We start from the raw sequence: 27,130 nt of genomic DNA, 5'->3' as shown, positions 1-27,130 counted from the left end.
AAATAATAAATGTCTCACTCACATGTTCCGTGAGTGGTAAAGGCAATGTGGTTGTGATGAGTAACCAACTCGTGTGTAGTTCTTCAGATACTATGTTCACTGGGTTTGATACAAATGGTATTTGCGCTTGATTTTCTTCACTTTAATATCCATGAGCACGTCTGAGATACCCAGGTGTCCCGCACCATATATATATATATACGTCCAAGCCATAAAAGCCCGTCGGCCAAGGTACTACTCATTCGAGTCGACTACTCAGTCGTGTCAAGACCTTACGCGTTCTGTGGTAGGTGAAATCATTGTTTAAAGATGTAATGCTGGGAAAGTAAGCCAATACTCTTTTTTTTTTTCCCCTCTCCCTATTACTTACATGTCTGCATCCTGCACCTGATTGTAAAGTTTCATTCAGACAGGATTTTTTAGTAATTGTATGTTCAACTTTCCAATCCTTTCTTGGTTAATTTTTTTTTATTTTCTGAGCTTGTTTTTCTCCTTATTAGAAATATTAATTTTTTAATCCCTCTCCCTAATTGTGGCCACTAATAGAAAGTTGTAAAACCACACTATTGAGGATATTTTTACAGGATATAGTACATTAATTTATGTACGTGTTCTTGCTGATGTAAATAAACCAGCCCTACCCTTGTAGCATGCATGCACTTTTAGGCTGAGTCCATACTGCCGCAGACCTTGCGCAGGTGTCCGCGCGCGGCATGATCACATTGCCTTAAGGCGCGACAGCAGGAGGGGGCGCGGGTTGCGCGAGGAATCAGTTGTACCTGATTTCATGGCACGATGGGCAGGTCACGTGAGCGGTTCGCCCAATGTGGACGAACCAGCTCTGTGACGTCACTGGCACGCCCTTAGACACGACGGCGCATCCAGCATGTCCGAAAAATGCACCTGCTTCACGTGGGTGACATCACGCGCACGCCTCCGCGCGGGCGAAGGCTGTATGGACCCCGCCTTAAATAGCTCAAGCACAGTTACAGTGTTGGTGACTGTAACAATGTGCAGAATACTGGCTTACATTTTTAAGGTCACATCTTAGAACTCGGTCAGACTCACTAAAACAAAGAGGGAAGAGACTATGGCTTAAGCAGCTCGCTTACAAAATGAGGATGGATATATGTCTCTGACATATTTTGTAACCCTTGCTTGCTAAGCTGATTGCTTAATTGCGAGCATTGAAGCTAAAGAGAATCTGAATGCTGCGTTTTGATACTTGCTTCATTGCTCAAGTTGATTTTTGAGTAATAACAAGGAAGCAATAAAACATGCTAGTTCTTCTCGGCTTTTGTAAGGGGTTTTAGTTTGAGTAAGGTATGAGAAGCACTGGTGCTGTACCTTTCTATTAATTGTGCTTGGTTCTGTTTCCCTCACAACCTCTCTGCAGGAGGCTGTGAGCTAGATTTGGCCCGGTTTTTCCAACTCATCAATGAAATGGGGGGCATGCAACAAGTGACTGACCTCAAGAAGTGGAACAAACTGGCAGACATGCTGCGTATCCCGAAAACGGCACAGGACCGGCTGGCAAAGCTGCAAGAGGCCTACTGTCAGTACCTGCTCTCCTACGACTCCCTTTCCCCCGAGGAGCACAAGAAACTGGAGAAAGAAGTCCTGCAGGAGAAAGAAACCCTGGAGAAGAAGAAAGGTCCCCTGGAGGGTCACTCGGAGAATGCCTACAAGCTACATTCACTCCCCAGATATGAACCCAAGAATGGACTCGTCAACGGAGTGGTGCAACGCAACGGCCTCCGGGGGAAGCTGAGAGAAATGGATATCCAGCTGAAAAATGGCAGGCGGAGGCTGTTCGCTCAGGAAAAAGAAAGCGCAGAGGAAGAGCCAGAGGAGAAGGGTTTATTTGGTGCCCTGCACAAGTGCACCTACAAAGTAAGTGAAGGTTCTGTGTAAGCTCTGGGTTCTGTGAGCAGATGAGAGTCCTCTGCCAGCGGTTCTGCTTTGTGTAGCAGGTTTTGAGAACTGTTCATAAGAGCTCATGTCTGTGCTCCCTGTTTGTAGGCTGGCAAATTGTTTTCAGAGCTAAATATGAAAGTGCCTCAAATTGTTTTCCTCTCTGCTGGGAAATGTGTGTCACTGAAGTGGCCTGCATTGTGTTTCCCCCCAAATTGTATTTCTGGCCCTTTCCAAAGATATGGGAATCATGAGCTGGAATGTCATACATTAACTGATTTGAAACTTAGTGATTCAAATGATAGACTTAGAAATGTAATTAACGAGCCTGAGATTCAAAGGGCTTAGTTACTAGCCCAAGGTCATTGAGAGCCTATACTGGTATTCCAAACTTGTTCAGCCACTTGAAAGACAATATTATTATCACTATAGTACTCATCCTCTCTTTATAATGCTTTCGTTTTTACAGTGGTGTTGCTGAGACATTATAAATGTGCACATACTGTATTTTGTAGTTTCCCCAAAATACATGTTTAACCTTATGGAAAGGACAAAGCAATGCACTGCTCTGACCACAAATGTGAATTTTCGCCAAGGGAGGGGGATGAGCCATTTTGTGACGATGTTTCCCATTCATTTTTTTTCTTGTCCACTTCCTGCACAGGGAAGGTCTGTGTCGCTCACCACCTTCTACCGCACAGCAAGGAACATCATGAACATGTGCTTCAACAAGGAGCCTACAGTAGCTGAAATTGAGGTGAGCTTGTGACACGGCATTCAAGCAGCGGGGTGCATGCGATGAAAAGGAAAGTGCCTCACTCTTATTTCTGCCTCACTCTTATTTCTGCCTGGCCAACCCTAATTCAAGTTCCGAATGAAAGAGGAAATGTAGTAAGCCCAGAATTGTAATAACATCCATATATTGCAATGGGGTCCCTTAAATGCAACCTGTGGCTTATTTCCTAAGCATGGGGGAGTCAAAAGAGAGAATTCAGACGCTTTGGTCAGAACAGTGTTGTAACTATTTCAGGAGAAACAAATTAACATAGAGAGTCTTACTGGCCTGGGGGTAAACTGTTGCCAAGATAATTTTTTTGGAGGGGAAAAAAAACCCAATTACCCCTCGCTATGTGCTGTACACATACATAATTATGCCTGCAGCAAAGAGTTTTGTTCCAAGTATGGGAAAGTGATGGGCTAGTAAAGCAGTTTGCATGATGGATAACTCATGTATCCGTCTCCTGGGCAACCGTCAGCTTTCCCGGGGCCCAGGATTAGAGTTTCCGCCTGGGCCCCTGGTTGTTGTGTGGGGGGGAGGTGTTAATGCCCTTATGTCGGCAGCCCTGCAAGACTTCCTCCCCCCTCCCTCTGTCTCTCTCACTCTTCACCCTTCTCCCTCTCTTCCTCCCTTCTCCCTCTCTCTCTACCCCCCCCTCTCACTGACTCACTCTCTCTTCCCCCCTTCTCTCTCTCCCTTTCACATTCTTCATTCCCCTTCTCTCGCTCTCTCTCTCTCACAGTCTTTACTCCCGTTCTCTCTCACTCACACTCACACACACATACACAGTCTTTACTCCTCTTCTCTCACTCTCACTCTAACCCCCTTCTCAGTCACAGAAAACACACCCACAACAGGACAGTCCCAGAAAGCACACACACACATCTCTTCTGCTTGGCCACTCCCCACAGGCTCCTGATGCCGCCTCCTGATTGGCTGCATTACCCAGCAGCAGCCAATCGGGATAGAGGAAACTGCCTGGCTCTCTCCATGCTTAGGGAGATTGGGAAAGTCCCGCGACACCCTTTTAATCCTCTCGCAGAACCCCAGGGTGCAGCAGATCCCTGGTTGGGAAACACTGCACTATATAGTCAGACTCGATGACAAAAAAAATGGGGGGAAAATTGTAACTTGAAGGGCATTGTGGCAAAGCAAAACCAGCTGTTTTGAACTGTCCTTTAGTTGGTGCTCACAGTATTAATGTACCTATTGGGATGTTTTTATAGACTGTTGAAAAAAGTGTATTATTAGAACTTAACAGAATTCTGTTTGTGGGAGACCCAATAAAGCATTTCTCGTTGTACAGTACATTTTAAGACATTGTGTAGACAAATCTATACAGAAATGTGTGCTTATGGTTGTGCCATAAAGCAATGGGACCAGATGCACAGTTTTACTCTATAAAGACTGCTAAGGAAGGCATGACTGGAAATAAAAAGTGAGTGTATAAGGAACTCTAGCTGGATGTGTCAGACACCGGAGACACAGTATTTCTGGCTATATTAACCCTTTAGCTATGTAGTTGGCCTGCAAAACTTTTGTATGCATTGTAGTTCCATCCAGCTGTGAGAGGACTTCACTGGGAGTCTGGTTAAATAGCTGCAGAATAACAGTAAGGTTTGAACTTCAGTCAGCTGCAGTACCTGGGGGGGACAAAAATATTGGAACACAGGACGGTATTTATAACGTTATGGTGTCGGTCCCAAGTAGCTGGTAACAAATAAGAAAAGCACATAACATCCAATCCTTTTTTTCTGTTCAATCATCATTAGAAATATATCTTTCTAAAAGTCTGTGACTATGGAGGCTGATATCTCTGGGTTGCGACATCATAAAAACATAAAGAAAATAACACGTTTAAAAGCTCCCAAGAACTACAACTACGTTAACAAAAAAAGATGTTTAAAAAATAAAGTATACGGGACTTAAAAAGTGAGACTCCTGCAATGCTTTGATCCTGCTCTATAACGTCCGGGCTATTCCGGCTCATTTTCTCCATCAAATCTGCCTATTAACATACTCCATTACTGCTGTGTGGAAATCAAATATGGCACTCTCATTGTGGGCAATACGATGAACCGTTCCCCCAGTATGGACGTGATGCCCTTTAAAGCAGAGTAACAACTGTCCCAGAGCAGAGAGTCTCACGTTGAGCCAGACCTCTACTGAAGATATAAAAAAGGGGCTTTTGGGTGGGGATTGCTGCTTTTATCCTACGAGTGTCAGCAGTCTCCAGGCACCTAACCACGCGGACGCTTGCCGTAGCAATCATGTGGTCGCGGGCAGGCCCCCCAGGACGCAAACTTATTATTAATAATAAAGAAACATTGGTTATTGGCAGCACCTTTCCCTTTATCATGTAGGCCCCTCTGGCAGAGAAGGGGTTAAACCACAATCTGTTTCTTTTTTCCCAGCTTTTGACAATTGTTGGCCTTGGCTATTAGCCACTGGTTTCCCTGGCTATTAGCCATTAGTGGGATATTTGTTTTAGTTTGACAAAGCAGAATCCTGGTTATTGAAGCAGGAGCTGCCCTAATTCACACAATAATTCTCCTTCCTCCCTCTCCTCCCCTCTCTCTGCAGCAAGAGTACTGGCGGGTCGTTGAACAGAAGGATTGCCACGTAGCTGTGCATTGTGGGAAAGTTGACACAAACACCCATGGGAGTGGTTTTCCTGTGGGTAAAGCAGAACCCTTTTCAAGGTACGTCTCTGTTCTACAAAATCTCCCCGTGTGCAGCCATACAATACTCTTGGGCTTTATTCAGAGTTTGACATTACTGACACTTTTTCTTATAGGCATGGATGGAATCTCACTGTCCTTCCTAATAATTCAGGATCCATCCTCCGACATCTTGGTGCTGTGCCTGGTAAGTAGATTATACATTTGGCCTTTTTTTTCTTTTTTTTCCTCAGCGTGGCTATGCTTCAATGGGCTGTAAGGAGTATTTCCTGTACTGGAAGGTCACATAGCACTGCTTAATAAATATAAGCCATTGTGCTTTGCCGGAGTCTGATGCTACTTACATGTAAACAATTGTATTTGTATTATTCCGTGGAACATTCTACCATTCGTTAAGGAAGATGTAATCTCTCTGAAAGTGATCAGAGCTGGAACGTTCCAGAGGCCAGGGGCAAACAGCTGAAGTGAGGGGCTTCAGAGTTAAGTGCATTACATAGATAATGCTGCATTCTTCAGTGAGAAACTTTAATAATTCATCTCAAATGTTGCCTCAAGCATGCCGGTAAGTCTGGCTACAGCCACTGACACGGGAAAACGGAATCCTGCATCCTATCACAATAGCTGCAAGAACCCTGCCATTTATTCACTGTACTTTACTGATTATTATTTATTTTATTTGATACTAGCTGAGAGACCCGGCGTTGCCCGTGAGTTAAATTTCCCGCTAGGAGGGGGGACACACAGTGGACAGGAGGGGGGGGGACACAGTGGACAGGAGGGGGGGGGACACAGTGGACAGGAGGGGGGGGCAGTGGACAGAAGGGGGGGGGACAGTGGACAGGAGTGGGGGGGACAATGGACAGGAGGGGGGGACAGTGGACAGGAGGGAGGGGGACAGTGGACAGGGGGGGGACAGTGGACAGGAGGGGGGGCAGTGGACAGGAGGGGCGGGACAGTGGACAGGAGGGGGCGGGACAGTAGACAGAAGGGGGGGGGACAGTGGACAGGAGGGGGGGGGTGGTTGCTTACAATTTCCGGGTCCTCCTCTCCACTCCCCCTGTATGTTTCTCCGCTCCCCCCTCTCTCTCCGCTCCTCCCCCCCGCCCCCATGCGCAGCTCCGGTCCCCACCCTACAGTGTCTGACACACACACAGTGTCACACACACACACACACAGTGTCACACACACACACGCAGAGTGTCACACACACACACAGAGTGTCACACACACACACAGAGTGTCACACACACACACAGAGTGTCACACACACACACAGAGTGTCACACACACACACACAGAGTGTCACACACACACACAGAGTGTCACACACACACACAGTGTCACACACACACAGTGTCACACACACACTCACACTCTCCCATACACACACACACACACACACACAGTGTCCCACACACACACACAGATATGTCACCTCTCCGTTTCCCACCTCCCACCTACCTCCCACCTCGCAGCGGCGCCGCCGCGAGGCAGCTGCAGGAGGAAGGGGGTCCTTCCGGGCGCCGCCATCTTAGGCACTCGGCGCCGCGAGGCAGCTGCGGCCCACTGCCTGACCCCCCGCCGGGGAGGGAGGAAAGTGAGCGCCGGGGAGGGAGGCGAGTGAGTGCCGGGGAGGGAAGTGAGAGAGCACCGGGGAGGGAGGTGAGTGAGCACCGGGGAGGGAGGTGAGTGAGCGCCGGGGAGGGAGGTGAGTGAGCGCCGGGGAGGGAGGTGAGTGAGCGCCGGGGAGGGAGGTGAGTGAGCGCCGGGGAGGTAGGTGAGTGAGCGCCGGGGAGGGAGGGGAGTGAGCGCCGGGGAGGGAGGCGAGTGAGCGCCGGGGAGGGAGGCGAGTGAGCGCCGGGGAGGGAGGCGAGTGAGCGCCGGGGAGGGAGGCGAGTGAGCGCCGGGGAGGGAGGCGAGAGAGCGCCGGGGAGGGAGGCGAGTGAGCGCCGGGGAGGGAGGTGAGTGAGCGCTGGGGAGGGAGCTGAGTGAGCGCCGGGGAGGGAGGTGAGTGAGCACCGGGGAGGGAGGTGAGTGAGCGCTGGGGAGGGAGGCGAGAGAGCGCCGGGGAGGGAGGCGAGTGAGCGCCGGGGAGGGAGGTGAGTGAGCGCCGGGGATGGAGGTGACTGAGCGCCGGGGAGGGAGGTGACTGAGCACCGGGGAGGGAGGTGACTGAGCGCCGGGAAGGGAGGTGACTGAGCGCCGGGGAGGGAGGTGACTGAGCGCCGGGGAGGGAGGTGACTGAGCGCCGGGTTTGTGTGTGTATGGCGCCGAGGGGGAAGAGAGTGGCAGTTGGGTGACGTCAGACCCACCAATCTGATTGGCCAGAAGCTGAGGACCAATCAGATTCACCGCAGCTAGCACTAACCTTTCGATTTTATATATTAAGATATTTCTTGCAAAGGCCTTAGTTTAAGGTAAATGGGTAGAGCTAGTAACACACTAGCTTTTGAATGTTAAGTGGGAGCCTCAAATATGACATTCCTGGAGGTGAAAAAAGGCTCCGCTTCACAAGTAAAAACATAACGTGTTTCATTTAAAACCAGCAACTCCGGCTTGTGAAATGGTTCAGTCCAGTCCATATCTGTAGGATTGCAAGGATTCTGCTGCTATCCAGCACCTTGCAGTGAATGCCTTTAGTTAGTAAAGCCATTGGTAGTTTTCTTCAAGCCTGTTAGTGTACTGTACGTGTGCAGAGAGGAGACAGAGACACAGCAGTGCAGGTCCAATAAAGGAAAGCATCCTGGAAGTTGCTTTGCTGATAAATGCATATACTCTGAGTATTTGTGTAGCCTCTGGAAATTTGAGCTCTCCATTGCATAGTGTCATGATGTGCCAGTTCCTCTGTGCCTGAGTGGCCTCCAGTATAATTTTAGATCTTCCTCTTTCCACTTGGCTTTATATGTTCATGCATAATGCTCCTTTGCTGACCTGGTGTCTTGTACCCGTTACACACAGTATTTGTGGGTGCTTTTTCAGTGCTTAGCCTGCAAGTAATGTACACTCTAACCTGTAATTGTATCCTGATTTCTCGCATTAAAATGCAGACTCTCTCTATTCTAGGAGTAACAATTCCATGGCTAAATATCGGAATGGTTTTCTCTACCTCATGCTGGTCTCGCGACCAAAATCACCTTCCGTACATTGACTACTTACACACTGGTGCTGATTGCATTTGGTAAGCATTCCTGCTGTTCTAACCTACTTATTTTAGAGTAAGGATCATATTCTTGAAAACGAGAGGTATCTCTCAATGTATTACTTCCTGGTAAAACATTTTTATAATTTTTTTTATAAATATTTACTTAGCGGTGCTTATGCCGTAAGAATTTTGGACGTAGAAGTCTTTAATGTTAAGCAGAGTTTTAAACTTTCACTGACGAAACGTTCATTTATAATTAGACATAAACAATTTTGGCAAGCTCAAAACCCAGACCCACAATAATATATATATATATGTATATGATTGTGTCAATCGAGTGCCACTGAGAAAGTGAACAGGTATACTACAATAAACAAAGAAGCCCCAGTGCACATCCAATATGACATATTATTTTAGTTCAATCCTTTGGCAAAAACATTTGAAACCTGCAAGCACCTGACGGCAAACCGACCGCAGCAGGTCCTACATGACTGATCTTATACTGTGTCGTATGTATTTCTTCCAATGGCAAGCAGAAACAAAACAATGGGATGCATGACCTGTATACCAACATTCAATTCCCGAGACACAACCCCCTTCACTTTATCAATAATAATAGCATTCATTATTTTGAGTGTCATTTTAAATCCTATTTGTTTTTCCATTGGAAACCCTTCCGGTTAGTTTGAGTCACCGTTATGTGACCGGAAAGTTAACCAACACCAGGCAAACGTTATGAATTAAAAGCCAATTTAATTAACATGTAATAAGACATTCTGTCACTGATCTGTCAAAATCACTGTGAATTTTTGCAAATCCGTGAGTCTCGCTGAAAAGCAGAGAAAGGTTAAAGGTGCGGGCCGCAGTTACCTGTATGTCAGAGTCTGGCCTTGCTTAGCTTGTTCTCTTTCTTAATTTTGGTGTAGCTTTCCCGTTCAAGACAGTAGTATTAAAGAGGCAGGTAGATAGTTAGAAACAAGTTCTAAATAACAGTGCTCAGTATGGTGGAAACATATAATTCCAATAAAGTCTTAATGAAAACACAACGATGGACGGGAAGTTAAATGATGCCAAGTGAGGTATTGGACCCAGCACAAAGAATGTAAAGTGAGAGTTCATTAAGCAATGACTGTCCATAAAGTGGAGGCATATAACAGCATAAATATGTAGCAATCCGGTGTAGTACTCCACTAGACAGAATTTATCAACAATCGCGCTGATACTGGTCAGTTTCTCCCCACTGTATGATGGGGGAGAGATAATACTCACATATGACAGCTTCCCATAGTTGCGCGCATCACGCCAGTCAGTCGTAGCAGAAGAATAATCCAAAGATTAAAGTGGAGCACAGCTGCAAGGATGGGGACGGCACCAATAAGATAGGTTCAAAAATTAAACTTTAATGAACATAGTCACGGGGAACACGAATACAAGACATTGATCATACCTGAGGCTATTAGCCATTTGGATGTTAAACCTAGCCATATATACATAGACCATAAAAGGATCTCTTATGTTACACACCTCTCCACTATGTGATTTTATACAAATTAGCTAGCGTGTACAAAACCAAATGTTAACAAATATTCACAGCATACAGAGCCGTTGGATATTAGTATATACTATTTGAAATTATACTGAGCTGTCAGCGTGGCCTAAAATAAACAGACACACATATTAATGTGTTTTATAGTCTGACAATAAATATAGAGTCTCCTACCACTCAACCCCGTGTGAGAGGACCTTTTAAGCCCTTATCACTGTATATAATTCACAGAGTCACTTATTAAGATTTTTTTGATGTAATAAAACTTTTTTATTTTTGGTTTTAATAGTCAGTACCGATTTAAGAGCCTTTATGGCAAAAAAAAAAAAAAAAAGCACATTTGTTTTGCTAGGACGATATAATAGAGAGTGCAATATGAGGAATCTTTTTTTATCCCTCTTGGATATATTTTTTGTGTGCTCCTATACTATCCTCATGCACCCTATTATTATGAAAATACCTAATTATCAATTTTTCATAAAAGGATGAGCGGTTAAACTACTTTATTTCCATAACATTTGACAGCAGTTTTGTAATGAAAACTGCTTTTAAAAAAACTTAGTAGTTGTGGGTCTCATTAACGATAGCGGCGACTGTTTTTAGGGAATGCATGGTAAGCCTGTTCGGAACAGTGCATCACTGGCGGCCTCTCTCTCCTTTGTGATGCACATGGGTACCTGGGTGCCCCTCTTATCCAGTGGGTGGCATCACTTATCATTCTTTTATAGTGTGCTGCCAGCTGCCTGTCTGTGCCTCTGAACGGCAGACTCCTGGCACGGAGGGAGACATCATAGTGCTGTCCCCTTGTCATGCTCTCCATTGTCACAGCCTAATTCTCTAGTCTACATCATGGGTTCCGAACTACAGTCCTCAAGGAGCACTAACAGTGCAGGGTTTAAGTAAACCCCTGCTTGAGCACAGAAGGTTAAGTTAAAATCATTGGGCTACCGGTGCTAATGAGAGGATAGCCTTGAAACCTGCACTGTAAGTCGTCCTTGAGTGGTCCTTGAGGACTGGACTTGGGAACCTTCATGGTGCTGCCCCCTGTCATTGCATCTATTATTTGTGACACTGTTGGCACACCCTCAGGTACTTCCTGTCTTCCACTCACTAGAACAGTGGCACTAAGAAAAAAACAGTCTGACATTTTATGGTATTATTGATGAGCATAGGAAAAACGTAGTAGGTATTTTACAGTTTTATGGACACTTTAACCCCTTCCTTAGTTACAGATTAACAGGCTTGCAGTAACTATTTGCAAACCAAGGGGTTGCCTCAGCAATAAGGTCTCACGAATATTGGAGGAGGAGGGGAGTGGGGGGAGAGAATGTGGAACCGTGCGTGTTGCTGCCGTTGTATTTGACTGTATTTGCATGAGCTGGTAACAGTGAATGTCTCCTTACAGGTACTGCATTCCTGCTGAGGAGGAGAGCAAACTTGATAAAGTGGTACACACCCTACTACAAGCCAACGGTACTCCTGGGCTGCAAATGCTTGAAAGTAATGTAATGGTGAGTCCCCTTTGTGTTGTGCCAAGATTTGCAACAGGGCCTCCGATTTACAATGTTGTACATCGCACCTAGAATCTAGGGTCAACAGCAAAAAGTATAGCAAACATGTTTTAAATGTAAAGATTTATTGCATTAAATGTGACCAAGGAACAGATTTCTCCCCTCCAAACCCCCTCCCACCCAATGTATAAAATGCAGTGCGGCAGATGTTAATTTAACCCTTTCACTGCCAGAGGTCTGCTGCATTTTGGGCAGTTCCAAGAGGCCGATCCTTTTTATCTTCTTACCCATTTGTTTAGAGGGTGGGAACCGGTGGTCCCCCTACACCAAATGCCTCTATTTTCAGCTCCGGGCACCCCCAGTACATGAGATACATACCTGTGAAGTTACCTGGTTTAAATTTCCCTCAAGTGAAACAAAATGGCTGCCAAATCTCAAACACATAGGAAGCTGCAACATCATGGGTTTTGTCTTCCTATTGGATGGTCATTTAAATCCCCTTTAAACACCGTGGGGTCCCCAGAGCTCAAAACAGCAAGGTTCCGCTTTAGCAAACCCCTAGTTCCAATCCTGTATAAAAAAAAGAGGTTAGTTAGGTTGGATTGCTCTGCTTTTAAATAATTGCCTTTCCGCTCTACGAGAGAAGTTAAGTGCTCTGGGTCATGCTCCTTATCTATTACATTAGATGGGGAGGGGGGTGGGAGAGAATTGATTGCCCAGAGGCAGGCCTAGCAGCAGATTGCCTGGGGCCCAGGACTAAAGTATTGTCTTGGAAGGGGGGATGAGTCCAAGCCAAAGTTGTCCAGAATGAAGGGGGGGGATGTAAGTCTGGGCATAAGTCGGAGCTCTGGGCCCTGTGCCCGGGATATTTGTCCCAGTTCTCCCCCGTCAGTGGCCCTTCCCAAAGGCAGAAATTGTGCTCTATACAGGGCCACAAAACCTGTTGAGCATTTTAAATGTTTGTACACCACCACAGCAGCATATTATTGAATGATTTTCACAGTATGACCAGAAGGAAAAGAACAGTGATGCAGCATGTGAAAATAATTTTTTGACTTATCATTGTTAATAGAGCCACTAAGGTTTGCCTCCAGATGGGTTAGCACTGCATTGCCAAACACAATGAACAGTGATATGTTGAATAAATAGCGTTATTTGATGCTTTGATGTCTGGGTATTCTCCAGACTAGCGCATGCAGCAGGCAGATGCAGGCTTGAAGGTGAACTCAATGAAAACTGTATTGATAGCAGCAGGGCCGCCATCCGAAATATTAGGGTACACGACAAACTAAAGGCGGCCCTGGATAGCAGTGAAAGGCATAGTATTCATAGCTAGCTTTTGTAGTCAGTCCTTATCTGTGCTTGGGTCTGCTCTTGGCTTCTACAGTTCCCCTTAATCCTAAACCAGGAAACCCTGTTAAGAACCAATTCCAGCCTGTTGCTAGGCAGAACAGCAGCTACACACAACCTTTAAAGCAACAGTATGCTAGGAACATTACCTAATAAAAAGTAGTATTGGTGGTTTAATATCATTTTTGAGAGGTTTGTAAAAACAGTGTATGTATAAGAGTTGTTTCAGTTTCCATTTGTTTTCTTTGCTACTTGTCAAATAGCCTGTTTTACTTTCACGTGGATTTCCCACGCCATCCTTCCTTCCCGAAAATTAACTTTCCAGAGTGATTTGAAACATTTTTGTTTTGGCGTATTTTATTTTTTAATAATAATCTGTCAAGTTCAATCAATTAAACCTGTCACCGCTACTAGTTCACTATGGTCCTGACTGAGAGTTCATTTTTAAAGCAAAATTGTATGTTTCGGACCTTTGAAAATGAACATCCTGCTGTATAAAGCATGATAGATTATTCTATATATACAGTCCACAATATCTTCAAATATTACCCGAGTCCTCTGCAGCTGAACTTCAGAAATGACAATGCTCGGAAAAGTTTACGATAGTTCAAGTTCAAAGGTGCTATAGAACTTTGAAACTCACTATACACGATTTTCAACTTCATTGTAAAATACATGTTTATTAATAAGACAAACAATTGGCTAAGAACCTGCTGGCCTGCTTTAAGAATCACATTTTAGAGGATGGACATTCTGAGAACAGAGAGAATACACGATCTGTACAAGGTTTCAGCATTTCTCATTGAGCTATGGGATCCGTTAAGTCACACAGCGCTAGGCCACGCCCCCTGGCGGTTTAGCCAATGAGGGCGAACCTGCCGGGTAACGTCACGGCCGCGCCCCCATCACTCCCCTGTCACGCCCCCCTGCAGCTCACTGCAGACCGGGGAATTCGGCTGCACGCGCCCCCTGCCTCGCAGACGTGCGTGCAGCGGGGCCTAAGCCAGCACTGTAGCTATGTGCATGCACATGTGAAGCTGATTGTGTGTGGAGGGAGCATTTTACTAACCCAATGTATTGTAATGAACAAGATTTATTTTGTATGTTATGCGCATGCATATGTATAACATGACATGTCAATACACACACATGGCATAAAATCTGATGTAATCTTTACGCTATGAAAAGGGGATAGGATAAACCATGTACAGAAATGCCCCCAGCGTCATGTTTAGAATTGATATAATCCCCTTTCATTTCGGTCTTGACATGGCATTAACACGTTGGCTAAAGTAATGGTGTGGCTATTAAAAGCAATCCAGGTCGTTCAAAAAAAAAAGTAACAACATTTTTTTAATTTTTATTCAGCATTGAAGCAGGGGCTGAACCCCATTAATTTCAGCTCTGGGGACCCCCTGCTTCCCGAGATAGTTACCTCCGTAGGGGGTGCCGGTATCTCTCTGCAGTTTTCTGCAGTTTAAAGCTCCCGGTCACATGGGCCAATAGGAAGCCGCACCGGGTAACGCCACGGCTTCCTATTGGCCCGCAGGACACCGGAGCATTGAAATCAGCTACAAAGTGAACCCTTGAGTGACTACTTGCACCCCCTACGGAGGTGAGTATATCCGGAAGCAGGGGCCCCCAGGAGCTGAAATGAATGGGTTTCAGGAGACCCCCTGCTTCAATCTTGTATTTAAACAAATGAACAAAACAAAAACCATGCATGGATTGCCTCTAAAATGTAATTTTTTTTAAAATTAATTTTATTTTTCTATTCTTGCCTGGACTGTTGCTTTCTCCATCATTGCATAAAAAAGTAAAATAATTTAATAATACACGGGTCATGGCAGCCAATCAGTGAGGGAGGAAAATCCACAGGGCAGGGGTGACTGGTGCATTAGAGCAGCACTCTGGGTTTGAAGGGTTTTTGTGTGTGCTTTTGAAGCAGGGGGTAGCCGGAGCTGAACCACGTTAATTTTAAGATCCGGGGACCCAATGCTTCCCAAGATATTACCGTAGGGGGTGCCAGTAGCAGCTCCGGATGGGTTAGTTGGGACTATTGGTGGTTTAAATGTCCTACGTCACGCAGGCCAATAGGAACCCATGACATCATCCCTTGCGGCTTCCTATTGGCCTGTGTTACCGGAACATTTTAACTTGCGGAGCGGCATCACCTACAGAGGTAAGTATCTCTGGAAGCAGAGGGTCCCCGGGGGCCGAAATGAACTCAGTTCAGCTCCGGAGACGCCCTGCTTGCAACATAGGGGAATTGTTGTTATTTTTTGGGAGAGCCTATGCTCCTTTAAGTGTCCGTAATCTAGATAAATTAGTAATGATCAATTAAATGTGTCCAGGGAAATGCAAAGGATAATATACCCCCATGGAAATCTGCAATATGTACAATATCAAGTGCTGATATTCAAGTTGAATCTGTTTCCTTTGTCAGATCTCCCCCGAGGTGCTATGTAAGGAGGGGATCAAGGTGCATCGTACTGTACAGCAGAGCGGCCAGTTTGTCGTCTGCTTCCCAGGATCCTTTGTGTCAAAAGTGTGCTGCGGCTACAGTGTTTCTGAAACTGTGCACTTTGCTACCACCCAGTGGACAAGCATGGGCTTCAAAACTGCCAAGGTAAGAGCACACACATGACCTACAGATGTCATTGCATCTGTTAACGTGCTGGCAAGGTATTCAACAGCAGTGCTACTGAAAACAATGGTTAAGGAGATAACACACGTGTTATTTAACATGTTATTTTATGTGTTAACTCGTGTTAACGGGGGTAAAAACATTCGTACATATCTTTCCCTCCAACCGGGGCGGGGACTAAGGGCTGGAGCTGAAAAAACTTCAATAAATACATCGTTTTTTAAAAGAAAATGTCACCTACATAGAGGTAAAACGAGAGGTGCAGTTAACCAACGTATCCCAGAATCCCTCAGAATATCAGAGACTTTCCATAGGAATGAAAGGGTAATGTTTCCGCAGTACATTGCCGTACATCATAACACACCCTGCCGGAGCAGTGACACTAGCTACGTGCATCTGTAAAAACTGGAAAGGTTTGCTGGGTTTTCTCAGCTTACAACTCATCTTAGTGAGTCCCACGCTCGGCCGTCCATATCCACTCCCCTGTATTCTAACGGGTCAATTCATCTCTGGCTACGCCATTAATCCTTAGTCATAGAGAGTTCACCTGTGGGCTACATAATATATATATATATATATATATATATATATATATATATATATATATATATATATATATATATACAGTATATATACATACATACACACACACACACACACACACACACTATAAATGAATACATCTAATTACTAAATATAATACTCCAATAAATACACATTATTATAAATGGCTGCCCTCATTCTGCTACACCAAAGTTTATTACCTCACAGTGTGGAGGTTCTGGGGCTGCATACAGCCCTTCACTGGCTCCATCTCTAGGAATTCACTTTGAAACAATTATTGTATAAAGGTAATTACAGATAAGTGGAGGAACACTCTGGGGGAGAGAGGAACGCCTTCGTCTTTTTTTTCTTTTGTTTTTTTTAATCCTTGATTCCTGCGCAGTGGTAGCTCGGTGAGGGATATACTGTTGGTCTATGACGTTTTAGAACAGGCTGTTATCACGTGAAAATATGTAAAAGATTTGGATAGCGACTTATGGGGGTTCTCTGTTCTGGTTTTGCACAGGACAGTAAAATGTGTTTTTAAAACCGTTTCCTTGTGGCACTGGCTGCTTACTATTATTTAGGAAACGTGAAAACTACACACATCTTAAACTGCAAGCGGTAAGACTGCGGATCAATCTGCTGAAAGCCAAAGGATTATTTTGGTCCTACTATGTACTTGAAAACATTGAAGCATTCCCTGATTTCTCCGAGAATTCTTATACATAGGAAGCGAATCCGTGTGCTAGCATCGCCGGCCCTGCTTTTATTTTAATAGTTGTCGGCAACAGCAAACCTTCAGTAATGACTACTTTTATACGCATACAACCATATCATTAAATGCATTGGAAAAAAAACATATGCAAGTACCTCTGGCTCCAGGCAACTTATACAATGTAAGTCTGTAAGGACATCTGTCGCCTGTGATTGTGAGAAATCCAACATTATTGTACATAGCACTTTAGTCTTATATGGCTGTATTATTTTTAGTCTCTTGTGCAAGATTTTCTGAACACAGATGTGTGTGTTGCTAGTCCCCCCCAAAAAAATTAAGTCGCCTGATATTTACCATAACAAAGTGATACAATCATAACTTGCTCACAATTATTATGAGAGCTGCAGTTTCTGCGATTTTTCTCCCCACTTCCCCCCACTACAGGTACCACCCACGTCAAGAACCCGGGCCCCGGGAAACCGTTGACGGGTCTAAAAACAGTGGTATATTAAAAAAAAAATATCCACCCCCTGTTTGTATTCCAACCCCACTACTGAACATGTAAATAATAGCTATAGAGTTTCCGGTTCATCACTAAAAAGAAAAAGTTCCCAGAACTCCTTTTCAGAACAATAGCCATGTTTCCTGAAGCTACTGGCCCCGTAATGATTTCCGTCATCTTCACCATCGAGACCCACATTTTAGCGTTGTGAATCTGATTAGTGCTGTATGGTTGTATAAAGACTTCAGCTAGAAACGTAGGCATTTAAACTGGGGTTAAAAAATAAAAATAAAAGGAAGTGACAAAAAAATGTCGTTGGCTTACTTTTTGTTTTTTTGTAATTTTTCTTAAGTGATAAGAAGGCAGGGTAGGACTTTTGTAAGAGTGTAAGGAATTCCCTTGAATTTAAACAATGCACTTTTTTTTTGTGTGTCAATTTAACCTCTTTAGTTCAACGCAGGCCAATATGGGTTTCCCATAATAATCCTTTTAGCAATTCCCAACGAGGGAGCCGTCATTACGCATGGAGCCCCTGACATTTTCTTTTGTTCATCAGGAAATGAAACGTCGACACATAGCAAAGCCGTTCTCCATGGAGAAATTACTGTATCAGATTGCTACCGCAGAGGCGAAGAAAGAGAACAGCCCAACTCTGAGTGTCATTTCTACTCTGCTTGGAGAGCTCAGGTAATTACAAAAAAAAAAGTGACCTTTTGTACTTTGTGCTGTGAGTCTCCACTATTTGTTTGTCTCGCTGTGAATTTGTGAAGGTGATGAGGGTCGCAAGTTGAATCCCTGTTCCCAGCAGAGGACTATCCACAAATGTCGTAAGGTTGTGTAGTGCCTTCCAGAGCCACTGCCAAAGGGGTTTCCTGTGTGTGTGTGCAACAGAAAACCCTGCTGATGGCCGCAGGAAAAGGAAATTCATCAAACAAGATCTCAATTCAGAACGTTGACTTTGAAAGTTGTGGGTGCCCAAGGCCTCATTAACCAGCTGCAACAGCCAAGTGTTAACGCTTTGGATAAACTGCTGACAACAGGTCAATATTTTTTTTTTTTGTCGGGAGTGGAGGAGCAAAGCATTAAAAACCTGAAATCAGCAACTGAAATTCTTTAAAAAAATGTATTTGAGCGCACTGTGGCTGCTCTAACCCTTGTGTAGCAGTTCTCCAAAGCATGATACTACTGTATCTAGCAGAAGTTAACCGTGCCGACCATGCAATTACATCTGATTTTCTTTAACATAAGAGCATCAGCCAAACTTTCATAAATGAAGATATACAGAATGGATTTCCCAAATTCTCAGGAACTCCCCCTCCCCCTCCCTCCCTCCCTAAGCTTTTTTCTTATACGATAGGGCGACTTGAATCGGGTGCCACTAGTCTGCCGCAAACCCTGTAGAAGCATAGGCTCAGGATGAACATCCATTGTAGTCCCGAACTTTGTTTTTCCCCAGAGGAAGTGCTTTATTTTCAGAAGCAACCTTGTTAGCTTTGTAACCGTTTACTAGCTGAAAGAAGAAAAACAAAACAAAAACGTATATTTTTTTTATTAGGAATTCTGAGTTGTTCCAGGACTGCAGATTAGTAGATCTGCTGTTTCACGAGAATTCCAAACCCGACAGATAAACATTGTGCTGACGCGATCGCCTCTGTTCCTGTGTAATACTGTTTTTTTTGTCCACTATGTAGTGTCAAGGTGTGGCAGTGGGGCGAACACTAATCGTAACTATATATGTGAAGTTTACTATCAAGATGTTTGTGGAAATGATTATGACAATTGTGCAATGATTTAAAGTATTTAAGGCTGCAGTTCCCTCCCTATTATTTATTTATTTTTTAACATGGATGGAAAGCGAGGTGTACCCAGAGCGAAACCACGTTAACGTCAGCCTCACCGGACCTCCTGCTTCCCGAGATACATACCGGGAAATGTAGCGCAGGTACAGCCCGGTTATTTAAATCAACTGCTTCACGAGGTGCCAATTTGAGGCCACAACGGCTGACGTTGCGGCTTCCTATCATCCCGCGTGACGTGGGAGATTTACACCGCCATTTTGTTTCCCTTTGGAGGGGACAGTACCGGTGCTGCCTTCCGCGGTACGTATCTCGGGATTCAGGGGGTTCCCAGAGCTGAAAATAGTGTGTTTCACACTCCCTGCTTCCCATCTTTAACAAAAAACAACTAGTAGTGGGAACGGCTGCTTTGAAGAGCTTTAAGTCATGTTGTATTGTCATTCCAAGGCAGAAAGTAGTTGCAATCTTTTAGAATCAGAAGGATGTGTTAGACTCTAATGTACGTGGAGGCTTTTTTACTGTGTGTTATGTGTTTTTCCTGATAATTTTTACATTAAAATTCTTTTACTTGCAGCAAACTGTGGAAGAGAGAGCCTGAAGCACAGCAATTTCTTTCTGTCACTTCACCCTTTTTACAAAGCTGCAGGAGGGGCACTTAGCAATCAGGGTGGAGTGATGGCCCCCCCAGTTTCTGATTCGGTTTTTCTTTGGTTAGGGATACAGAGCTGAGGCAGCGGCAAGAGCTCTTTGAGGCAGGACTTCACTCCTCAGCGCGCTACGGAAGCCACGACATCAGCAACTCATCGTTGGACGAGAAGAAGAAGCCTAGAAAGTGGCTGCAGTTCGAGACGTCGGAGAGAAGGTGTCAGATTTGCCAGCACCTGTGTTACCTTTCCATGGTGAGAAGCGAATGACGTGTGTCAGGTCCTGTTTATTGAGTGGGAGCTCAGTGACCGCTCTGCTGCTTATGCCCAACTCGCGTAAATAGCTCTTGTTATGAAGACCAAATAATCCTGTAGTAGGCACATGTTTCAACACTGGGAAAGAGCTATTTTTTTTAAAGTAATGTGCTGGTGGTCTTAATGATTTTTAATAAAAGTAAATGTACAGATGTACAGTACTTATGCAGTTCAAAAAAAGCTGTGTGTGCTGTGCACGCGCATAGTAAGTGAAACTTCTTTGACTTTTGTCACAGAAATTGACTTATAACGCGCGTGCTCGGCACACGTGTCAGTGTGTGTATGTGTGTCAGTCAGTGTGTGTATGTGTGTCAGTCAGAGAGTATGTATGTGTGTCAGTCAGAGAGTATGTATGTGTGTTTGTTTGTGTGTGTGTCAGTCAGTGTATGTATCTGTGCCGGTCAGTGTGTGTATGTGTGTCAGTCAGTGTGTGTGTATGTGTCAGTCAGTTTGTGCATGTGTCAGTCAGTGTGTGCATGTGTGTCAGTCAGTGTGTGCATGTGTGTGCATGTGTGTCAGTCAGTGTGTGCGTGTGTGTCAGTCAGTGTATGTGTGTCAGTCAATGTGTGTGTGTGTGTCAGTCAGTGTATGTCTCTCTCTCTCTGTGTTGTGTGAATGTCTCTCTGTGTCGGTCAGTGTGTGTATGTGTGTCAGTCAGTGAGTGTATGTGTGTCAGTCAGTGTGCGTGCGTATCAGTCAGTGTGTGCATTTGTGTCAGTCAGTGTGTGCATGTGTGTCAGTCAGTGTGTGCGTGTGTGTGTGTGTGTGTGTGTCAGTGTGTGTGTGAGTGTGTCAGTCAATGTGTGTGTGTGTGTGTCAGTCAGTGTATGTCTCTCTCTCTGTGTTGTGTGAATGTCTCTCTGTGTCGGTCAGTGTGTGTATGTGTGTCAGTCAGTGTGCCTGCGTATGTGTGTCAGTCAGTGTGCGTGCGTATGTGTGTCAGTGTGCGTGCGTATCAGTCAGTGTGTGTGTATGTCAGTCAGTGTGTGTGTCAGTCAGTGTGTGTGTGTATGTGTGTCAGTCAGTGTGTGTGTGTGCCAGTCAGGGTGTGTGTCAGTCAGTGTGTGTGTGTGTGTGTGTGTATGTGTGTCAGTCAGTGTGTGTATGTGTGTCAGTCAGTGTGTGTGTGTGTGTGTGTGTCAGTCAGTGTGTGTGTGTGTATGTGTGTGTGTGTGTGTGTGTGTGTGTGTGTGTGTGTGTCAGTCAGTGTGTGTGTGTGTGTGTGTCAGTCAGTGTGTGTATGTGTGTGTCTGCCAGTGTATGTGTGTCTCTCTTTCTGTGTCCTGCCCCCTCTCTCCTGACTCCCCCCACCCCAGGCGGAGCTGCGGCGGCTCTGTCTGAGTCTCTCCTCGCCCCCCCCCCCTCCCCACCCCCAGGGAGACGCGGCCGCACCGGGCCCGGCGTATGTGAGGGGCAGATACCGTGCTTAAGAGGCCCCCCCCTCTGGCAGTGCTGCGTGAGAAGCGGCGCGCTCAAACCCCCCGCTTCCCGCGTTACCGGAGCAGGAGCCGTGAGAGGCGAGAGGGCACGATAACGTGTCTGTGTGCGCATGCGCGGCATATGCTGACAGCGCAGCGGCCGTTAGTGATATCTTCTCGGTTACCCTTCATGATCCCGGGGCTCCTCTCCTCCTCTGGCCCCGGCGGCGCTCAGTCAGCGGGACACACGGAAGGGGAACCGGAGGTAGAGAAGAGGGAGGAGAGAGGCTGAGCAGCGGCTCCTCCTCTCACAGCCGGAGGACTTGCGGGCCGCCGTCTTAGTACACCCACAGCACCGGAAGCTCTGCGCCAGCCATCTTGGTTTACCCATTGCAGCGGACGTGTGGGGGTAACGGCGGCCGTTAGGAGCGGCGCCAGCGGCTATCGCCGCAGCCGCCGCATGTCACAGCAGGCGTGGAGGGGGAGGGGGAGCCGTCACGTCACGTCACTTCTGTTTTATTTTCGTCTCCATCTCTCCAGTTTTGCCCCATCAGAATTGGTGCCACTAAAGAAGTTTCACTTCAAAAATTGGGTTGTACATATTGTCTTAATTTCCCTGATTTTATCCTAATCAGTTGTCTATGAGTGGAATCCGTCTGTATTGTCCTATTTCTGACAAATATTGATGTAAAACAATGGATCCCAACCTTTTTTTACATTGTGCACCCTGAGCAACAAAATATTTGTTTTTTAAAATCAATCTTATTGCTGACTTATCAGACTATTGCAGGCAAAACAGTTTGATTGATCTGAGGCAGTATAGTGTCCTGAGCTTGTGAGTGGAACATACACTTAATAAGGCCGCAAACTGCATCTCTGTGTGTGCCAGCAGCATGGGTGGTACAGTATAACTGTCGATCACTGCGGGAGCTTCCAAAGTCACGCCCCACAATGCCTTGCCACTGTGCTCTGGATGCAAAACATTGTGTGGAGGGACTTTGGAAGCTCCTGCAGTAATTGAGAGCTATACTAAGTGCGCAGTCCCCACGAGAGCTCATGAACCATATATATATATAGATATCTATATATATATATATAGATATATATATAGATATCTATATATATATATAGATATCTATATATATATCTATATATATATAGATATATATACTGTGATTGGTTTTGAGATCACATGACACCAGTGCTGCAAACATCATTAGGCCTCGACCATGTTACGTGCTTGCTGGAGGAAGCGCGCTGAGGCGCGCTCCCGCTCAGCACTGAGCCCCTACAGCCGCAATTAGAGCGGCTTTAGTAGGGGCTCACCTACTAAAATTCCCCCGCTTGCCGGCGAGACAAGCCAGTCACGTGAGCGGTTCGCCCAATGAGGGCGAACCAGCTCTGTGACGTCACTGGCCCGCCCCCGGCCAGTGACGCGCCCGCCCCCTGAAGGCCCGCCCCCTGAAGGCCCGCTGACGGCGTGTGCGGTAAGCAACCGCAAGGCCAGCGAAAGCACCCGCTTTCCCTGAGCCTCAGCGCGCCTCAGCGAGAAAGCAGGGAGCATGGACTCAGCCTAACAGTTGAAAGATGCTACACAGAGGAGATAGTTGTTGTACGTACTTAATACATCACAAGGCGCCTTGGCTGCATACAATGTATTTCCATTAGGGAACTGAAGGCGTTTTTAGTGAGATTAATAAAAACTGTACCTCTGTAGCATAAATAAAAGATGGCGAGGACCAAGCCGCTTCAAAGCTTCAGATTACTAAAATATTGTATAATAAGAGTGCATAGTCTAACTATTGTTAGAGGCACTACTTCCCACATGAGGCGCACAGGGTGCTGATAACGCGTGCTGATGTTTTGTCTCGTTACATCATTGGGAAGAAATGTTCTTGTTTTTGTAGGTTGTGCAGGAAAACGAGAACGTTGTATTTTGCCTGGAATGTGCAATGCGTCACGTGGATAAACAGAAATCGTGTAGGGGACTAAAGCTGATGTATCGTTATGATGAGGTGAGTGTGTGAATACGGATATTTTCTGGTGGTCATTTTCCCATTATACATGCATGGTGTAGCATGGGGTCATTACTGTGAATAGTTTTATTGGAACCCATCTTAAGGTGTTCCCCCATCCTCCCCCCCTAGACTATAAATTGATGAATATTCCTACTACCCTAAGTAAAGATAGAATGCATGATGTGCGAGATCTAGACTCTCACATTTTAGAATCGCATTAAAATAAAAAGCACTCAACCATGTAACAACTTCTCTTACATTTTTATTTCCCCCCCTCCACCCCTCCTCATCTTAAAATGAATTACAAGAGCATGAAGAACAGCAATTGTATAGTCCCAGTGATTAGGCCTGAGCTTTATATAACAAGCGTCTTTGTGATTTTACCAAGCTGCCACAAAAACAATGGTATGCTATTTCTCCAAAGCAGAAAACAGCATGTAGAACTGCACACAGACACATGGTTGAGAATTAAAAAAAAAAAGAAAATTGGCAACTTGAGTTACATTGCTTATTCATTTGCATAATTGCATAACAAAACTGCTTTTACTTGACTGTGTTTTATGCTGTCATGTGCAAGATGAGTTTGGTATCCGTTTTTAGGGGGGGAGGGGGGGTTTGACACCAAACGACTGAAAGTTGCTTGTTTGGGGCACTTGCATTTGTAGCCATTAACATACTGCTACTAATGACACCATTATGATGACATTGTATAGGACACTACTGTAATCAGATTCCTGTCATTTTTGAAGTGTCACCTTTTAATATCAAGCCGATTTAGCACAATGCAGATTGGTTGGGGCACTTGCATTTGTTCCCTGGAACATAGGGCGGCTCTTCTTTTCCTTACTGAAACCCCACTTGTTCGTGCTCGCAGTCCTGCGTTGCGTCGTCGCATTGTTATCTCGTTTGAGCCTCTTGCTTGAAGTAACCAACAGTGTAAAAAGGTCCTGATCATTTTTGCCTTTTGGTTTTCAGGAGCAAATAATTAGTCTGGTCAATCAGATCGGCGGGAAAGTCTCTGGTAAAAATAGCAGCAACGAGAACAGCGCGAATAAGTGTACACCAAAAAGAGGCCCCAGGAAAAGGGCCACGCTCGATGTGCCATCATCCAGACTCTCGTCATCCAATTTGTCCAAAAGTGCTTCGAATTCATCATGAAGATGCCAACACTCTCTACTCTCTGATCCCATAAATATATATGTATATATATATATTTTTTTTGTAATTATACCCTAGTTTGGAGTACTTGCTGTAGAATACAGGCTGTCTTTGCACTAGCTCTAAGAAGATTTTTTTTTTTCTTCTGATTTTAGAGAAGTAACTTTGTTTTAGCATTAAACTGTTGAATTTTCTCTCTTTTTTGGGGGGGTTTTGTATAATTAGATACTGCAGCCAGAGTTTTGGAGCTGCTGTATGTAGTCACTGTTTTCTGACAGTCTGAGGAGGCTGAGGATAAAATGTTTTTTTTTTCTACTGTCCCAGTGACTGACTACGAAGTAAAAGCCTTTCCTGAACCAGCGCGTAAAGGAAGGTCTGAAACCATTTTTGATAAGTTGAAGTTTGATGTGGTTTTTTTTTTGTTTATTTTTTTCTTTATCCAGTCGAGGAAGCAGTTTTTCTAGAGAGAAAGAAGTCAAAACTTGAACGAACCTGCTTTTACTTGGCTGTGTTTTATTCTGTCCTGTGCAAGATGAGTTTTTGTATTATTATTATTATTATTATTATTAATATTTTTTTTTTTAATGGGGAATTAAAATATAATAAATAAATAATAATTAAAAATGTAAAAAAAAAAAAAAAAAACGGAGAATGGTTTGGCAGCTTGAAGATGGACTTTGTGAAATACCAGAGGCAAAATGCTGAGATTTGAACACAGGTTCTCTCTTACCAGCAAATCTCTATGCATCTGTTAAAGGAGAAGTTTAAAAAAAACTCGATGAACTCACGCAATGCCTGCCTGGCAAACGTCACATGGGGATGGGGGAGGGGGGAGGGAGAAGTGTAAACTGTGCCTGATTTCATAAGGAATCCATTCTGTTATTTTTTTGGTGCTATTGGCTACTTTATCAAAAAAAAAAAAAGAAGAAAAAAAAGAATCTTCAATAGCATCCTTTTGAAAAGAAAAGGAATTAAAATATATATATAAAGTGGTTGAAGCCGGAAGTGCTTCTTTGTCATAGATGTGCAATCTTTCTAACATTCCATTTTCATTCCACTGCTGTCTCAACACATCACACAATCAGCATTAATATATAAATGTATATTATTATTATTTTTTATTTTTATTTTTTTTAAACCATCTCTGTCGGAGAGACTTGTAATGTATTTCGTTGCAGGCTCTTGCAACAGAGATTGGAGTAGCTTAAATAATCACCTTTTAGAGCCACTACGTCTGAATTTTGTTTTCTTGTCGTGAATGTGAAAATGAATTTCCTCACTGTCTCGATTTTTTTTCTTTCTTTTTCTTCGTTTGTTTGTTTATTTTTTTTTGTTTCCTCTGCATCTTGCGGAAGAAAAACAAATCACAAACCTTTTTGTACATATACCTGTAAATTTGATTTTAAATACTTGAGCCTTCTTTGGTGGAATTGGGGTGGAAAGGGGACGGTGAGAAGACAAGATGAAGAAAAAGCCTTACATTTCAGTTTCTTCATCAGATGGTTTGATGCTTACAGGGTTCTTCTTGTAACATTTATATAAGTGCTGCTTACATCACTGAACAACTAAAAAAAAAAAAAAAAATGGAGGAGCTTTTGCCCGCTTTTTTTTCTGGTTGTTCGTATGTGTGGGACTAAAGGAAAAAAAAGAAAAAGGGAAAATGTTTTCACAAATTGTTTTTTTTTTTTGTTTCATGATTTGAAATAAATCCAAAACCGTAGCTACCCATAATGCACTGAACTTGCCAGTGGTAACTATTGGGAGAGTGTCCTTTAACAATTTGTTGGTTGTTGTTGCAGAAGACTGAACTGTTTTTGAATATTTAACAATAACATAAAACCGAGTCAAGTGTTTTTCAAATGTGGTTGTCCAGTTTTATGGCCTTGCTGTGTACTTTTCCCTCTTGACAGTAAACTTCTATGACTACGGCTTACAGGTTGACATTTAATTTATTAGCATTGCTCTGCTCTCTCTTTCCTTGTGATGGAAAGACTCCATGTCGTTTATTGCCAGTTTTGTTTACTTTTCAGGTTTGTACAACAAGGTTTAATAATAAAAACAAAAACTTTTTGGATACAGTCTCATTTATTTTGGAGAGAGCACCCGGAAACAAAACAAAGGGCGTAATGGGCCAATGAAGATCCTGGGGGCTAATGCATTCTTTAGGGTTTCTTTCTATACAGAGCACAGAAAATGTGAACCAAGATTTAAGCTCAAGTGTTATTTCTTATGGGAGACGTTTGGGAAATGCTGAAAAGTCGACATGGGTTATGTATCAACATGTCACAATTTATCCCTTTCATAAATCTTTTGATAATGCTACTTTTGTCCTAGTTATGCAGCCTAAACGATGCGATAAAGATGGACAGCATCAGGAAGGGACGTACCGACAGTAGCGCAAGCAATACAACGTTTAATTGGCTACTTTTATACCAACTCAATGATTATT

General features: G+C 44.3%; 1 protein-coding gene across 2 annotated transcripts in view; it reads left to right on the top strand.

Annotated features, from left to right (window-relative positions):
* Window positions 1-26,755, top strand: part of JARID2 (jumonji and AT-rich interaction domain containing 2) — a 62,773-nt gene extending 36,018 nt beyond the window's left edge. Inside the window, exons 6-16 of one of the 2 annotated variants that reach the window (XM_075585660.1) lie at window positions 1,397-1,893; window positions 2,579-2,671; window positions 5,276-5,394; window positions 5,490-5,560; window positions 8,437-8,551; window positions 11,467-11,572; window positions 15,369-15,551; window positions 17,889-18,019; window positions 19,844-20,027; window positions 23,413-23,520; window positions 24,499-26,755. In XM_075585660.1, coding sequence (XP_075441775.1) covers window positions 1,397-1,893; window positions 2,579-2,671; window positions 5,276-5,394; window positions 5,490-5,560; window positions 8,437-8,551; window positions 11,467-11,572; window positions 15,369-15,551; window positions 17,889-18,019; window positions 19,844-20,027; window positions 23,413-23,520; window positions 24,499-24,681 — 1,790 coding nt within the window. In that variant the 3' untranslated portion in view covers window positions 24,682-26,755. Of the gene's footprint in view, window positions 1-1,396; window positions 1,894-2,578; window positions 2,672-5,275; window positions 5,395-5,489; window positions 5,561-8,436; window positions 8,552-11,466; window positions 11,573-15,368; window positions 15,552-17,274; window positions 17,334-17,888; window positions 18,020-19,843; window positions 20,028-23,412; window positions 23,521-24,498 lie in introns of those variants that run through there. The other variant, XM_075585661.1, reaches the window with a different exon arrangement.
* The last annotated feature ends 375 nt before the right edge of the window (window positions 26,756-27,130 follow it).

The sequence above is a fragment of the Ascaphus truei genome, chromosome 2, assembly GCF_040206685.1.
Source record: "Ascaphus truei isolate aAscTru1 chromosome 2, aAscTru1.hap1, whole genome shotgun sequence".
Classification (NCBI taxonomy): domain Eukaryota; kingdom Metazoa; phylum Chordata; class Amphibia; order Anura; family Ascaphidae; genus Ascaphus; species Ascaphus truei.
This window is presented reverse-complemented; position numbering and strand designations above follow the sequence as displayed.